Genomic DNA, 16996 nt, shown 5'->3' on the forward strand with positions numbered 1-16996 from the left:
TAACTTATAGGCTGTGTTGCACCACACACTTTTATAAACCGTGTAGTCTGAACTGCTCCACGTGTGTGTAGACAGTTATGAGACAGGAGTCGATAAAGAATTTATTTTAAAAAAAACTGTTTGCAGCTGAGCCCATAAGCTTGCCAACCAACAGTTAGAAAGCTTGTCAGCTCAGGACCTATTGCAATCAAGATTTTGACTGACAAGTTGCTTGTTCCCAGCTGGCTAGCGTGTTAGCCGACCATACGTCACAAGGCCTCACTTTACATTTTAAAAAAGCTTGCCTTATCTCTTTTATGTACTAGGAGGACTTCACAAAAATGTCACAATAGGCAATTTTTTAAGTTCAAGTAGATTTGAACTGAAGCCTTCAGTATCTGTACATTCGTTTTTATGGATTTAGTAATCTCAGACATATATGTTATTGAAATGCACCAGCTGTCATTGCAGAATGAGAACGATACAATCCAAGGTGCTGAATGCATATTTCGGTCGTGAGCTGCAGTTTACAACGTTTGCCTATTTGTTCCAGCTCTGAACTGCGCCGGCTGCCAGGGAATTTCCTCGAGTGAGCAGTGAAGCACTCGATATGAGATATGAGATCAGTTTTATTATCAGGCGAGGTGCACTACCTCCCAGTGAAGTCCTTTATTGTTGGTATGAGTCAAATGTCAAAGAAATTTTAAGTCCATCACCTTTAAAAAAAAAAAAAGATAAACTGATTCATTGTGGGAACAGTATTTTTCTTATTTTTATGGTGTGATCGCAGTGTGTGGGAAGATTGTGTTCCTTGTTTATTTATTACAAACTCACACACACTCACGAGGTGTAAGTGCTAAGGTAAGAGCCCTTTTACACTTTTTTTTTACAATTCTTGCAAAAGAACGACCCAGTTTTTTTTTTTTTTTACCTGCATCCAGCTAAAAGTAGTTGCAGCAGCAGTTGGAGTGTTTTTTGACTTCATCACGATCTGTCATATCTGCGATCCTTTTGCCCTGCGTAGGAGGGATTCTCACTCCCTTTCAGTTTCAAAAAAGCTCCAAATGTACTTGAGCTGCCCGAGAAACATGAGAGCTTTCAGTCACCCACCTCTCAGAGATGTAAGGCTGTGCAACTCAAGTGAGGATATAAGAGGACCTGCCGTACGAGGAGTTTTAACACCTGACTTCCCTGAAAGCTTCCTAAATTTACATGTTTTCATCTGCACGTGCTAAATCTGAAGAGTGAGAAATTCTAGCAGGGCAAAGCTGTCAGGTCTGCACAGATGTAGCCTTGCTGAAGAAGAGCTTTACCGTATGTGTACTCTTTATTGCTGAATTGTCAGTCTGTGCAACTCTTTTACCATTTTCTGTTCTTTCTTCTGTGCCCTGTGTCGCCTCTGCACATGTGCCACGGTGAGGTGACTGCCAGGGGTGTTAGGGCAAGAGAGGAGTGGTTTGAATTACGCTGATGCTTTGATTAGGGCTCTGGGCAAGGTTGCGTTTTGTACGTGTGGGTGTGTAAAGTGCTTGTGAATATGTACTGTAACAATGCTCAACAGCCCAGAGAGCGGCGGAGGAAGTCAAGGTCTTTGTGTGTGTCTGCGTCTGTGTGTGCGGCCTCTTTTCAACATGAAAGCCGGTGAGACAGAGGGATAGGCGGATAAAGGGGATCAGAGGATAGGACTGCAAAAGACTGATAAAGGCACATGCCACCATTTCTTTAATGAACAGCTTGACCCCATCAGCAGAGGTCAACAGTAGCTTTCTAAATCCCCTTCTTGTCCTCTCTGCCAGTGTTGCCCGCCATGTTATCTGCACTGTCTATCAGTGTCCTGGATCCCACAGACTTCACTTAGCCGAAGCCCAATCTGGCAACCTGTGGCTCGTAGCCCTCTGACACCTGCTCTAATCTGGCAACCCGGCTTATGTTAAGTCTTCAAAGAGGAGGAGGCTCACATGTGATCACATGAACCCACACACACTCATACAAGCCAGCACTTACACACACTTTCTCCAGTAGTGCAGCGTGGGCATTTTCACTCCAAACTTATTCAAGTGCCGCCTGCATTATCGCATCATTTAGCCACTTTATTTGGCCATAGAGTACTCTCTGCTAATCAGGGGAGGTTGTTTTTGTTGATTAGAAAAGTTACTGAGGGAGCATCCTTTCATCAAATCACATTAGAGACAGAGGAAATTTACTCTTTAAGAACCTCAGACATCTCCTGCAGAGTTTTTGTGGATGCTAGATCAAACTCAAGCAATGCATACAAATCAAACTTGAACTAACACATTAAAAACTAATTTAAAACTTCTTCACTGCAAAATCATCTCAAAAACAAGAAAAAGGGCAATAAAATGGGGGAAATATTACTTAAAATAAGCTGTTTCAGATAAAAAGTTTGGGTAAATCCACCTGCCCTGCACCAAAAAGCACACAAAGTCATTGACTGAATGGTGGATAAAAAAGAGCATTTAGCAGCTAAAGAGCCAGGTATCCCTCAGGAGGTGGTGGAGACCAAAACGGAGCTGAAAGGAGAGCGAATACTGGGCTTACATTCAACAGGTGGACACAACCTCGACTCCAAATGAATGCTAATGTAGCTCCATGTTTGTTAGATGTGTAAATAGGCAGCTGTTTGCCAACAGGTTCACCACAGCAGCTTCACACAGTAATAATATGTTAATGTTATGTTTTTTTAATTAGGAGTACAGTTCACAGGTGTGATACAGGCGACTCACATACAATCTTATGTAGTAAAACCACATTTCAGTCACACAGCACATATAATCTGTAACTTTGAAAATTAAAAAAACTTCACAATCATATGCAAAACCTCAGAAGTAGATACGCATGAATTCAGTGGCTCAATAACTAACTTGCTTTAGAAGGTGCAATAACTAAATCTGGTCACCAGAGGGCAGAGACTGTCATTGATTTACAGTGGCGTTTCTTCTCAGATGACAAATTTCAAGTTCCATATTCTTTTTCATTGTTGTCTGTGTTGGTCTCCTTTAACTTCTGAGAAAAATATCTGGGTAGTTTGCTGAAACCATCTTTCCTACATTGAATGTTAACATTGGATGTAAATCATGTGCTGGAGAATCATTCGGTATGAATCTCGCTCCTTATCACAAGTCATTTGTTAGAAATAGTTTGTTCCAGGAGCTTAGAGTCAATGATGAGTTCATGTTTGAGCTGGAGGACTAAAAAGTTGGAGAGTTGAAGTATCATTATCTGCTTTTTTTCAGAACTTCTCACGACCTCTTACACAAAGTTATTTGAAGTTGTTTTTCAGTTTTGCAGCTTTAACAATTCAGATTAACAGTCCTTGAATCCCGCAGTTTGTACAGACGAGCAGTTCTTCTCTCATGATTTCTTTTGAATTTCCTCTGTATTGTTTCAAGGTAAACTCTGATTTCTTTATATCAAAGAGCTTCCTCGCTTGTGTGTTATAATTCGCTCCCTTATACCACTGATGATATGCAGACACATGTTTCGTCAAACAGCCCAGGTCATATTTCCTGTTATGAGCTGATTGGGGGGAAATGGCTGTTTGCTGGAGTATGTTTGTTCAGAAATGACTCTTTTTAGGGAATGTATGGTCAATACCTCCAAGTAAAAGTCTTCCTGTGCTGAGAATAGAACAGTTTCTTTCTATTCTGTCCATACAATGAATTTGCCAGTTTGTGTTGTTTAAATTAGTTCCACATCTTTAGTCGCTCTTATTTGGTGCTTCGTTCTGAGTTTATTGGGGGCTATGATGATCCTGCAGTGGTGACTCCCTTAGACCTTGTCTGTACTTTTCAGATATCTGTGCACCACTTTGACTGTATTAAGTGTAGATAGTCACTGCATCTCTCTGTTATTAATTTATCTCAGCACTTTGCATATTACCGATTCTCTTCTGTTGCCTTTCCTTGTATCAGGGGGTTAGTGATGGGAGGAATGGTTGTACAAGGCAACCAAGCACTGTAACCCATTTATCAGTGATTTTTCAATACAGAAAGTAATATTGAAAGTAACACTGAATAGCAACATCTGATGTTTGCAATATTTATATTTTAGGCCCGAACCAGCAGTGAAATATGTCAGTACCATCTTGTCCTGCGGGACTCAGGCTGAGATGCAGACATCTGTCCCTCCACCAGCTTCGTCTCTAGGGGGGAGATAGCATCTCTGGACCCCAGTGGTGTGGGGACACGGGGCTGGGGGAGAGGTGGACTCGTCTGCAGCGGTGACAGTGAAGAGAGGACTCTCCTCTGATGTGACAGTGCGACTATGAGAGATCTGTGTCTCTGCTGGGGGTTCGGGTCAAGCCTCTGGGCTCCGTCCTTCTTCTGCCGCCACTCCTTTCACGTTTCTGTCAGACATGCACTTCATTGCCTACTAGTGATGGAAATTTTACATGTCTGCCCCTCGATTCAATAAAGACCCACAAATTAAACACTGCAGTAAAAGTCACGATGGCAATCTATCTCAGGCGATAACGTTTCAGTAAGATGTCCAACGCTGCTAAATTCTGAATTTAGTGTCGTCACATTAACCAACAGACCTCAGAAGCACAAGATTAAATACATAGATATTAAAAGCTTGTCCTGTTTGACCGTCGTAAGAGCATGTTAATAAATGAATCACTAAATGATCGTCTCATATGCTCAGAAAATCTGCTTAAAATACCAAGAAATACTGAGCTTGAGCCACTCTTAAATTGTTGAGGAGGCTCTTTATACATCAGATCAGTCTAAAAGATGTGTTTTAATTTCTTCTTTGTTTGTTTTTCAGTGTGGGGAGGAAAAGAGTTGTCAGCTTTCATCCATGCCAACTGCCAACAGCATTATTATCCCAACAGACGCTTACAGCTGCAGCGTGTGAGCGCACAGGTCACAACCTGGAGTGTCGTCATTTCTAAGTATCCGATGAGGCGGGAAGCACAATTCTGTATTCTATCTAATAAACTAGGAAATATGAGAAAATCTATTAGGGGATCCAATTGTGAGAAGTGGAGGCGAGCATCCCGTGTGCTCGCGGTCATTAATTAAGCCCTCTGCTGCAAAGATAAGTTTTAAAATGAATCAGTGATGCAGCCTGTGCCATGTGAGGGTGAGTGCTTAAACTAAACTAACAACAGTTTGTGAGATACTGCTGTTGTTTTGGACTGTATTAGCTGATAAATTGGCAACTAAACATATGTTACCGTTATAATGTTGTGCTCCAGTTTGTCGTAATCTACATGAGAGACCTGCACAGCTACACCCTTGATAAATACTTTATCTTCTGCATAGCTGCTGCTGTTTTACTGCTCAACCTTTCGTTGAGCATAGAAAAGCAGAGAGCTAAATAACATGATGTCATAGGTTGTTTCCTACTGTCCTCCTCAGTGTTTTGCTCAATATCGGAGGTAGGATATGCATTTAATACTAGTTTAAATAGTCGCAGTAATGACGGAATAATGGCGTGATGAGTCTCTTTTTGCAGAAAATAGGTTGTTGTTTCCATATTTTTACATTTCAGGATTTCCAGAAGTGCAGACTAAAACGCTCATTTACTTTGCATTTATTTTCTGCTGTGGCTTTGCATCTTAGTTCACTTCAACTCTGCAGAAACGTTTTATTTATGCTTCTGTTTAATATATCATATATTCCCCAAACAGTTGGTGCACTTTTTGACTGTTTTCACAGCAATGTGCCGGAGCTGCCTGTCAGATTCCTGCCATGACCGTGATTCCGGTTGCGTGTGTGATTCTGACTGGGTACTTTGTGTTTTCTTCACTTTTTATTTGGGAGTAACATCCAAGCATCTATTTGGATAAATTCTTCTGTGGTCTTTTGCAGATGCTGTCATCTAATCTCTCAGCTTTTCAGACTTTCTTGGCAGCAGCTTTTTATCAGTCGTTGGCTGTCTCTCGGTCTCTCAGCGCCCAGATAAACTCTCACACAAACGCACACACACACACTCAGAGAGGAGGACGAGGGAGTTTTTGCATTAGTGGAAGCAAGTGTACTTCCCTTCTATAGCAGTGTGTTGAGAAAAAAACGCTGAATTGTGTCTGTGAAAAGATGTCTGTTCCTTTCAGTTTCAGTTGCTTTAATTTCTCAAAAATTTTGAACCTGTGTGTTTATGTGTGTGTGTCTGTGCACACCACCGAATCACACCACCTCCATCTTCATTACTTTATCTGTAAACCGTCTCCTCCAAGGCCAGACTCCGACTGCCTGCCGGCATCCTTCTTCAAACGATACATTCCAATGATCAGTCAAGCTTGCAACATTATTTTGTTTTATTCTGTTTCATTTTTGGTGGTTTAAGCTACAGTTTTGTGTTATCTGCTCTGGTCTATGAAAAAATAACTTAAACAGACTCTCAGTCTACCCTTACAGCCTGGTTTGCTTCCTCCCTTTCTTTTTTTTTTTTTTTTTGCTCTATTTTTCCTCATATCACCTGCCAACAGCCTCCCCTATAGCTTTAATGAACTTTTTAATTACTGCCACATTCATCTGTTCATGGAACTCTTAATGTACAAGTGAGGTTCCTCTGTTTCCATTTAGTGTGAGGTTGTTAAAATATCACTTCAAGTCAGCGCCTGGGTGTTTGTGCCTGTGGCCAGGGTGCAAAAGTGTGAAAAGAGACACAAAGAAAAGTTGGCTAAAGTTCCCATAAAGAATCTTTTAATTTCCCATTTTGACTGTGTTACTTTCAAAAGAAGAAATCAAACATTCTTCGTGTTACAAGTTGAAATAAAAAGTAATGAAACACATCCTTGCTCAATTCAGTGCACTCAGGAGTTGACATGATGAGTGTCTTTCTGCAGAAAATTGGTTATTAAATGTTTTCAAATGTCACCAGTAGGATTGTGTTTCTACCGTGAGATTCCAGGATTTCCAGAAATGTGTAAAATGTTTTTTCATGTACAATTACCCACTTTATATGCAGCGTGTAACATATTTGCTGAGGTTTTTCTCTTCGCTTCGCCTCACAAAACACACTAACTTTTAATTGCAGGCTTCTTGAGAGACCCGTGAACAGGTCCTGCATAATTAGCTCCACCATGAGGCTGCATGCAACAAGTAATATGATTGCACATATGAGGAAAATGTTTTTAACTCTGTCCATCGATCAATGTGTTTTCCAGGTGTCAGTGGTACTTTAAGGCCAAGATGACTTCAGAGGAGAAAAGGAGGACCAATTATCAGAACGGACACGGTAAATCAATCAGTCTGCTTTCTTCTTTCTCTCACTGTCAGCCTAATTTTTGTGTTTTCACAGAAGGAGAGTCAAGAATAATTACTTTCCATGTTTGTGGTGATGATGGCTGGACAGGTCTGCTCAGTCTAAATTTTGCACATTAATAAACGTGTAAAATCTGTTTGGCACGTTGCATCATGTTAATGTTGAAAATGACTTTTGCCAGAACGCCCAAACATTTGGTGAGAAGGTGCCAGGTTTTATTTTTATGGCGTGTCTTTGCCAAGAAGCAGGGACGGAACGAGAAGAGAGGGTTTGTATGAGCCACCGTTAGCAGCTAGTGCTAGGCTGCTCCTGTCTTTGTATGCAACATGCACAGTGTACTGCTGTGTGGACCATTTCCTGTGTGTTTCTGTGTCTATGCATGTTTGAATTTTGCACGCCAATGAAACCACAGGCTTTTACACAATGCAAGGACATCTACTTGCTGTTGTCACAAATTCTGGCAAGAAAAGAAGGTGCAAATGTGGTATTTATAGTGTAGGGAATTAAGACATGTCAAAAGTTTAAAATCCTTCATCTTTCTGTCTCTCCTCCTCTCCTCCCGTTCTCATATCCATCACCTCCCCTCAGATTTCATTTGATGTTTTACATGAGCTTTTATTATCATTATTATTATTAGTCTGGTTCCAGAGCTGCATCCCCGAGCTGTCTGCTTCTGCACTCCTGCACCCTTCCATCTCTTTCACCTTTTTTTTTTGTCTTTTGATTCCCGACTTTTTTGCTCCTGACATAAAAAAAAGAACACAAATTGAAATGAGAGCTGTAAAGTGAAAAAAGAAAAGATGTGTGAAAGTGAGCAGAAAGACGAAGATTGGGACGGGACGAGGGGAAATTGCAAGAGGAGAAACAGAGAGGGGAGAGAAACGAGGATGAGGGCGAGCAGGTTGAAAGGCGGAGGAAGAGAGGACAAAGAGAAATGAGGCAGTTTTAAGAGGAAAGTTGGATTGCGGCTAGAAAGCCAGACAGAGATAGGAATGTGTAGAAGAAGACATATACATCAAATTAGTTTTTGAAGGTGGCCACCGAGCTGCCACAAAGTTCTCTGATTTTCAGTATTAAAACACACACTTTCCGAGCGAGTGTGTGTGTTTGTGTGTGTGTTCACTCCTAATTTAAAGCATTGCTTCGAACCCCTGCACCTCCTGTGTCTTGTCTCGGGTCTCAGCCCTGAGTGCGGTGTCGAGCACTTTAGAGGAGAGCAGGGTCCTCGGGGTGTTGGCGGTGTCGGTTCAGGCATCCCAGCCAACTGATTGTTGTTTTTTGTTTTGTGATACTGTATCGATCCCTGAAGAAGAAACACAGCTTCTGTCTGCCCCCCCTCCCCAACTCCTCCTCTGGGAGGTCAGGGTCAAGAGCGAGAACAGCAGCAGCCTGTTAAAGATTCGCTGACTTGCTCAAGGACACTTCAACAGGCTGGATGCTTGTTTAAAGTCCCTTCTGCTCGGGTGCTTTGTCAGAGAGCAGATATTGAACATCAGACAGGGTAACTTCTGCCTTCCAGCTAATAATCAATAGTAGGTTAATGTGTCTCCAGCGGTTGTCTAAAGAGTGACCACATAACAATGTTGTCTCTCTGTGCACATTTCTGCTGTAAGTCTCTGTAGGCAACAGCTCAGTGTGGATGTAGACAGAAAACATGGAGGGAGAGAGGGGTCATTGCAGAAATACTGGATGTTTGTGCCTTACATTGAGGTCTGGATGTTGTTAAACTATTCATTATATAAAAATAGAATTTAAAAAGACAAACTTTGTCACTTATGGAATTGTCCATGTTTGGTTTTATCTTTCCGTTTTAGCTTCTTTGCTCACTTACTGACAAGTTTTAGTCGAGGGGCTTTGAAAGGCAGGTCAGTCTGGGCCGAGCCCATGACTCAGTGATGATACTCGCAGCCTGCGGGCCACATCCGTCGCGCAGAATAATGATGAATACAGAAAGTGTTGCTCACCAGTGGAAGAGACCCAGTCCGTCCTGACAGCGATTGTAGATTAGTTTGCCAATCGTGGCAATGAGCCAAAAAAAAAGTCCGTAATTCACAGTTCATCCGTTCTGTAGAGCCGGATTATTCTCCAGCTCCGCCCTCTCTACTCCGTGGCCCCGCCATCAAACTGCTCGGCTCTCAGGCTGGACCTCCCCTGGAGCCGACAGCAGCGCCCTGCCTGGACTTCAGGAGGTAACGCTGGAGTCTGGAGAATAACTAAGTTTGTCTATGAGACACAAGAGGCGTCACTTGAGTTTATTTTCTTTGGCCAACGGTTGTTTGAGTCTCAAACTGAGTATTTTTGTTTGCTTCCTGGGATTCAGAAGAGGAGTTTTCAGTTGAGATAAGGACTGATTCATTGATAGTTGAACTGTGGGTTTTGTATTGAGCACAGACTGCTTCCTTGGTGGAGGCCTGACAGCTTTTTCTAGTTAAGTATCTAGTTATCATTATCGATCGTCCATGTTTTCAGTATGTTTTGGAGTCTGTTCACACTGATGCAGGCTCATAAAAATCACATTAATTTCGTGAGAAAGTGAAAATATTAAACAATAATAGGCTAATTAGACCTAAATTAATCTTTCGTTATTATTTGAAACTCTGGCCCCGGCAGTGAAATGAAATGACCCTCCTCAGCCCACGAATCAGAGAGACACAAGTGGATGAGTGCGCGCGTGCGTGTGCAGGCTTGTGTGTGTTGAGGACCCCTGCTGTACCATGAATAAGCTACAATATGTTATGAGTGTAACGTTTTCTAGTTAGCCAATTATTCCGGACCCCGGACCTTGAATAAAAATCTGGACCTGGAAGTTTGAGAACCCTGCTTGAGTGGACATTTGCGGTGTTAAAGCTTACCGAGGTTGGGTTAGGGTGAGGTGTGTCCTGTGCTTGTTGTCGCTGGCAGGTTTTGGGGGGTTTTTTGATGATAAATATACTAAAGAGCGGCCTCATATTAATTTATTCTCGTACCTTTGTGTTTCTTTTCCACCTACCTAAACCTAAATATGTCAATTATTTTTTAATCAAATCATACTTTCTATTATTTTAAATTGTACCATCTTTCCACATACCCCCTGTTTACTGAGGATGTAAATAATCTAAGTTTAGCCAATTTTACCTTCCAGCCTGATCAAAAACCCACTCGAGCTCACTGTGTCTTTCTCTGTCTCCACAGTTCCTTTCCCAGGAATAAAGACTTATGTGGACCCTGATACATATGAAGACCCCACGCAGGCCGTCCACGAGTTCACCAAGGAGATCGACCCCTCCAGGATCCGCATCGAGAGGGTGATCGGAGCTGGTCTGTACACACACAAGCCTGCACACGCACACACACACACACACACACACACACACACACACACACACTCATCCACTTGTGTCTCTCTGATTCGTGGGCTGAGGAGGGCCATTTCTTGTTGCTTAGGATAACAATACCTTTAAATGTGCAATAAGAGAGGATCTATTTTCATTCCATACCTATAATTGCCATGAACCGCCTCTACTCCATTGTACACGCTGAAGAGGACGCCGTTTTCCATTTCCCAGTGTCTCCCTGTCATTTTCTCTGCACAGACTGAAGGAATATTAAAGCTTTAACAGGTTTAGAGAACAAACGAAAGTGTAAGAATAGATTCAGAGCTCTTTTTCTAAAGGGTTGAAAGAGAGAATTTCATGAAGTTTAACTAATCAGAGAAGAGGCAGTGATGCTGGAGTTCAGATGGGAACTGCAACAGTGCCCCCAGGTGGCGTACTGTGCTGCCTGCTGATGGTGACAGACTCCTTACTGTGTTCATTTGTGTGTGTGATTTAGGTGAGTTTGGCGAGGTGTGCAGCGGCCGCTTGAGAACTCCAGGGAAGAAGGAGATCGCCGTGGCGATAAAGACACTGAAAGGCGGCTACGTGGAGCGACAGAGGCGGGACTTCCTGCGTGAGGCGTCAATCATGGGCCAGTTTGACCACCCCAACATCATCAGGCTGGAGGGCGTCGTCACCAAAAGTAAGTCGGATTGTGGAGGACGTCATCTGGATTAAGTTTGGAGATGCGATAAGATTACGTTCTTATTCCCGTGCATTTACACACATGCTGTGTTAATACATCCAGCCTTCAAGTGATGCTGTTATACAACAACTGCACTGGTAAATGGCCACCCTACTTCTTCTTCTGCACATTTCAATACGAGCAGTGCATCTTCCCATGCATGAATTCCTGTAACTCACAGAGACGATGTGTCATGTCAACATCTGCACCTCAGTCGCTGTCTTTGAATCAAAACCTCTCCCTTCACTTCTGCTGTCTGGGGGCGACCCAGATGCTGCTCTCACTTCAAGCGCTTGGCTTTAAAAGCAAAATAAAATGCAACAAGAGCCTTTGAAATTGCAGTCTCTTTACCCGTCACTCTGTTCAGCGCAGTCTGATGGATAAATGTATGCCTCGGGTTGCTTGAATGGCAAATTGCACTAAAAAGCGCTCTTTAAATTGAGGCCGAGTCGTTTTCAGGTATGGAATAACTAGTCGCTGTGTGTTCCTCTTGGCATTTACAAGATTAGTGAACTGACTCTGTTCTGTTTATGCACATAGTTCTGTTGTGTGTTTATGCCGACATTATCCTGTCCATGCCCATAGGGAGTGTGTGTGTGTTTATTTTTCCCCATTCGTGCCCCGTTTTTGTGCAGGAATATGCTTCATATACAAAAGGTGTGTGTTCGTGTGTGTGTGGACATGTTAACGAGCTCTGTTTTACGGGGCTCACCCAGCGCAACATATGGTTGTTTTTACAGGGGGTGTATAAACTGAGACATCGCTGTGAATATAAATGCGTCCCCTGAAGACTTTCATTTCCCCTCCCTGAATGTAGATAGAGGACACTCCTCAGCCTTGACCCTGCTGACGAGGAATACTGATAAGGGTCTTTAAAGGCCGATACTGCAATTATTGCAGTCGCTGGTGATTGCTGATATTTTGCTCCGATGGATTTACCTTTAGCTTTTATAGCCTTCCGCCGCTGAAGCTATTGAGTGAAAGCATCCTCCCACACAACACTGAGATGATTTCTCTGGTAAGACATCTGATGATGAAAATGACTAAAAAGCATTTGGAGTCTGGGAAGGACTTTTCATCACATCAGAGGTCAACAACGATGGCTGGCTGCACTTAATTACTGAATATTGCTGAACCTCGGCTGCTGTGAAAATACCGCATCTCCCATTTTTGTGGATTTTTGAAACAGTTTTTTAGCGTTTCAATCCAGTTAATCTCATGAAAAACAACATCATGAGCCCTTGAACTCTTAATTTTCCCATTATAATTTGTAAGTAGCTTTAAAGCTTAAAAATCCACTCTGAATGTCATGTCTTACAAGTACCATGTGTGAGTTTAGTTTTTAACTTGGAGACAATACTTTGACAAAAAGATGAACAATTCAAGGTCCCTTACTAGCTTTTTTTTCTCAAGGTCTTCCATTGGATGCAGTTTGAAGTTCGACAAACAACAAACAACAAGTGACTGGATCTTTGTCAAACTCAGTTGAATCTAACATAAGAACAGATTTACTAGGTTCTTAGTCGTCTGTGTTTTCTTAAGAGAGGAAGCTATCAGACCAAACCATTTCCCATAACTGCCTCTCCAATCTTGCATGCACACCCACACACACACACAATGCACCTCACACTCCAAATCATGCAATTAGCCATTTGTGCTTGGCATCATATATGGAGAGACATTAATTCAGAGTATCTGTTTTCTGTCTGCCTGTTTGTCTTTCGCTGTCTCTGTCTCCATCTTTCACTCCCTACATCTGTTGTTGTCCTTCAGAGACTAATTATGGGGAGTATTGTGCTGTGACTGACTGCTATACCTGCTCAGAAATAACAGGTGACGCATTAGACACTGTTAACAGGTGCAGGGGTTTTTTTTTGTTGTTGTTCAGGCGCTGCACTGCATAACTATATATTGTTTCCAGACCTGGCTAATTAGCTCAGGAAAGCCAAGCTTGATCAAATAATTTCCTGTCTATCCCTGTTGCATTTGTGCTGGGGGAAAAAAAAAACCAAACATGTTCTTTTGGTCTTAAGTAAGTAAGGCTCAGCTCATTCATCCACCAATACACCCACTCTGCCTTCCTATCCCTGGCGACGGGAATGAAGGTTTAGAATCGATACGCCCTTGTTGATGATATGCTCGATTCGGCTTAGGTTATTTAAAATGTTAAAAGCATTCAAGCTATTCAAAAATGAATGTTAACATGATCGATGTGTCTTAGTTTTGTCTGACGGTTTGTTGATTTTAAGCTGCTGCATTATTGTCTGAATGTCACAGTATTTTTTTATCCCAGATAAGTTCATCGCTCAAAATGTAAAAATGCCCCTTCAAAAAAAGTCCCTTCCGATTAAAATAATCACACGCCGTGCAGCCTGCGTTCACGAAGGTGCAGGACACAAAGCTTCTGTGTTCTCTCACCAGGAGCGATGTTTTCACCTGCGCCTGTTTCGTATTCGCTGTGAACCTCAGTGGAAGGTGCAGTCGGAGATGAATCCCTGGCAATCCGCTGCTCCAATTACATTTTGGTGTCCGAATGACAATAGCTTGCACCATCTCTTTTTATCATTGTGTCGTCGTTTGGACTTTCCCAGATGCTTCCCATTGAAAAAAACATCAAAAAGTGGTTTCGAGCCACTCTTTATCAAAGATGGTTGACTAGTTCTCGTCCTTAAAGCCTTCCTCTTGTGACAAGTGGGGAAATGAAGGCTAATGCGCCAAACTTATTTGGACAAGCCACACAAAGGTGAAACCGATGCTTTATCTGAAGTGTTTTCATGCTTTTCTTTTACAAGAGAAAAGGCTCGAACAATGAGGACTAAGTGTTTCGGAAAATGTACATCTGGTTAAATTCCACATCTCCGATAAAGAGCAGCATGCGGCCGCTTCCCTAAGCTCATTGGTAAGCAGCTGGGACTGTACCCAGTGCAGTTAATGAGAGCCCCAAATGTCCAACACAATACCTTTTTCTGCACCGTGTATTTTTAATCAATACATAGATTTAAATGACTAGTTTCAGTGTGTCATCTTAATTTACAGTTCCACTTGTTCATTCAACTGAAAACACATAATGTGACCATGACAGAAGCCTCGCTGGCATCAGTCAGTCTCACCTGCTGTCTGCTGTCTCTCTAATGAGACGTTGCCCCCCTGAAAACAATAACACCACTAACACAGTGGTTGTTATTGCCTGTCTGTTACAGCAGTTTTCATCATTTTGACATGTCACCATCTGTGAAATATCTCTCTGTGTCTGATTTTCCTTTAATTTCACTGGCGTAGAGCACTGCTGTAGCTCAGTCTGTTTAATTGTGGAAATACCGGAAATTCAAATCAAATTGCCTTTCATCACATCGTGGTCGTGCATTATGACACAGAAGGCGCATTCGTAGTGTGATTTTTTCGCATTAGCATGTGAGGAAGTGTGATTTCGTGGTGTTACTTCAGCACAGTAATGCTTCTGTCTGTTTCCAGCCGTTCAGAATGGTTTACAGCTCACCGGCATGAAGTCCTGGACAACTGCCTCCCAGCTGTAAACCAGTCAGTCTGTAGCGCCGTCGGGATCCTCTGAGGGGGAACAATAAAAGTTTGGAGAGAGAACTCGCGCCCACACCTGTTTCTAACTATTGTTTAATGTCATACATGGACTGAATGCTGAACAGGTCCCGTTCGGCAGGTTGGACACGTTGGGATGTTTTGAATTGCGCGACTTGACTCGTTGCGTCAATCAACTGCTGGTGGTCTGTGTGTTTCCCCAGCCCCCGCTTTCCTTTTCTGCTTCTCAGGCTCACACACACACACACACACACACACACACACACACACACACACACACAAACAAAAACACACAGTGATTTTATCAGTCAGCGCTTACCTGAGCTTGACGTGTCACCTGCACGACTCCTAAAATCAGAAAATCAGAGGATCATTTGGGATCAGCCTTTGCTTCATGTTAGATGCTTACTGTTTATAACAAATTACATTCAGCAGCGTGCACATCACTGTATGATGGATGTAGTTGCAGTTTTGCATTGGTGGTGTCACAAAAACCTGAGTTTGTTTCAGCTATGGACATTATCGGCCACACATACTAATATGTTTCACCAGTTGTTTAAGTGTGTTAATAATAACCAGTTATGTAACATTAGGATCACATGACGGCATCAGTTACGCAGCAGTCTCATTGCTAAGTATTTGTTTAGTCCCTTTAAACAGAGACGCAGTGGGTCCCTCTGGCTGTTTGACATCAGAGAAGCTGATTTTACATGCATTGGTTTATGTGTCTCAGTTGGTTCGTTGTGAGTCTTATTCCAGTTCTGTTCACTGCACACTGTCCTTAACAGCAAAACATACCCGAAATGGCAAAGAAATAGAGTTTGGAGATAAAAGAAGTGTGTGTTCTGTGTGTGTTTTTACAGGCAGGCCGGTGATGATCGTGGTGGAGTACATGGAAAATGGATCGCTGGACTCGTTTCTGAGGGTGAGTGTTGAGGACTCCAGTGCGTCTGTTTCTGGCTTCAGGTGGTATCCTTGAGGGAAATAAACCCATGACAATGCCAATACGAACAATGCTGATATAAATATAGCTTGAAATAAAGTGTGTCTACTGAGGGTTTCTGTCTTAGTCTGTAAAAACACCACCTTTGCATGTCTCTGTTGTTCGTTTTTAAAGCCTTGCAGCCAGATAGCACGGTTGCCCCTGGTTGGCTGGGGGCCAAGCGTGGTGAAATGTTTCTAAAAACTGAAAGAAAAACAGGCAGTTTAACTTTGTCTCTGTTTTGGTTCTCAAGAAGCTTAAATAAGAACCAAATTTCAGATCAGCACTCCTTTTCTGTCTCTGGTTTCTGCAGTGGCGCCATGTGTCACTTCGTTTTTCTCCGTGTGCTTCTTTCCCCTGTCAGCAACATGATGGTCACTTCACTGTCATCCAGTTGGTCGGCATGCTGCGCGGCATCGCCTCGGGCATGAAGTATCTGTCGGACATGGGCTACGTTCACCGAGACCTGGCAGCTCGCAACATCCTGGTCAACAGCAACCTGGTGTGTAAAGTGTCAGACTTCGGCCTGTCCCGAGTCCTGGAGGACGACCCGGAGGCGGCCTACACCACAACGGTACAGCTGACACAACCCTCTGAACCCGAGCAGCTACTGCTAATTTATTACAGGTTTTAACAAAGCTGAGTTAGTCCTGTAACCTGGTCACATATATGCTGCTTTGTTTAGTTTAGCTCTTCCCACCCTAACGAGGATGCAGTCGTATGGGGGAAAAAAATGAAAACGTTGCATCAAAAATCAGACGTCAAATCTGATGTTTCACACAGCCGGGGCATCTTGACTCCTCATTTCTCTGCTGAGAGCTTACCTGAAAAACTTTTGATTGGGGATTCAGGAGCAGCTGGCTGTCATGGCCTGTGCCATGCACGTCGTTTTTTTGCAAGTTTCCCACTGTGTGTTGTCCTTACCTGCTTTTTGTTACATCCTGTTTTACTTTGAAGGTTCATGTTATGTGTCTTTGTGTTGCTTTACTTCCTGTGTTTTCCCTCCTGTGTGATTGTCTGATGTGCTTCACCTGTGTGTCATTAGTGTTCCTGCCTTGTGTATTTAAGTCCTTGTCTTCCCCCCAGTCTTTGTCGGGTCGTTGTCTGCGCTACCTTGTTGTCTGTGATTCCTTGTCCCATGTTACCTTGCCACAGTCCACCGACCTTAGTGTTGTCTGTGTTACCTTTCTTACCCTGTGAGTCTTTATCCTG

General features: G+C 42.8%; 1 protein-coding gene across 1 annotated transcript in view; it reads left to right on the plus strand.

The window, feature by feature from the left end:
• The window catches only part of LOC121616411 (ephrin type-A receptor 6-like), a 164419-nt gene that overhangs the window by 139160 nt on the left and 8263 nt on the right, over positions 1 to 16996 (plus strand). The window contains exons 9-13 of the mRNA XM_041951165.1: positions 7115 to 7185; positions 10384 to 10509; positions 11023 to 11208; positions 15666 to 15727; positions 16149 to 16358. Of these exons, the coding sequence (XP_041807099.1) occupies positions 7115 to 7185; positions 10384 to 10509; positions 11023 to 11208; positions 15666 to 15727; positions 16149 to 16358 (655 nt within the window). The remainder of the gene's footprint in view (positions 1 to 7114; positions 7186 to 10383; positions 10510 to 11022; positions 11209 to 15665; positions 15728 to 16148; positions 16359 to 16996) is intronic.

Source organism: Chelmon rostratus, chromosome 13 (genome assembly GCF_017976325.1).
Source record: "Chelmon rostratus isolate fCheRos1 chromosome 13, fCheRos1.pri, whole genome shotgun sequence".
Classification (NCBI taxonomy): Eukaryota; Metazoa; Chordata; class Actinopteri; order Chaetodontiformes; family Chaetodontidae; genus Chelmon; species Chelmon rostratus.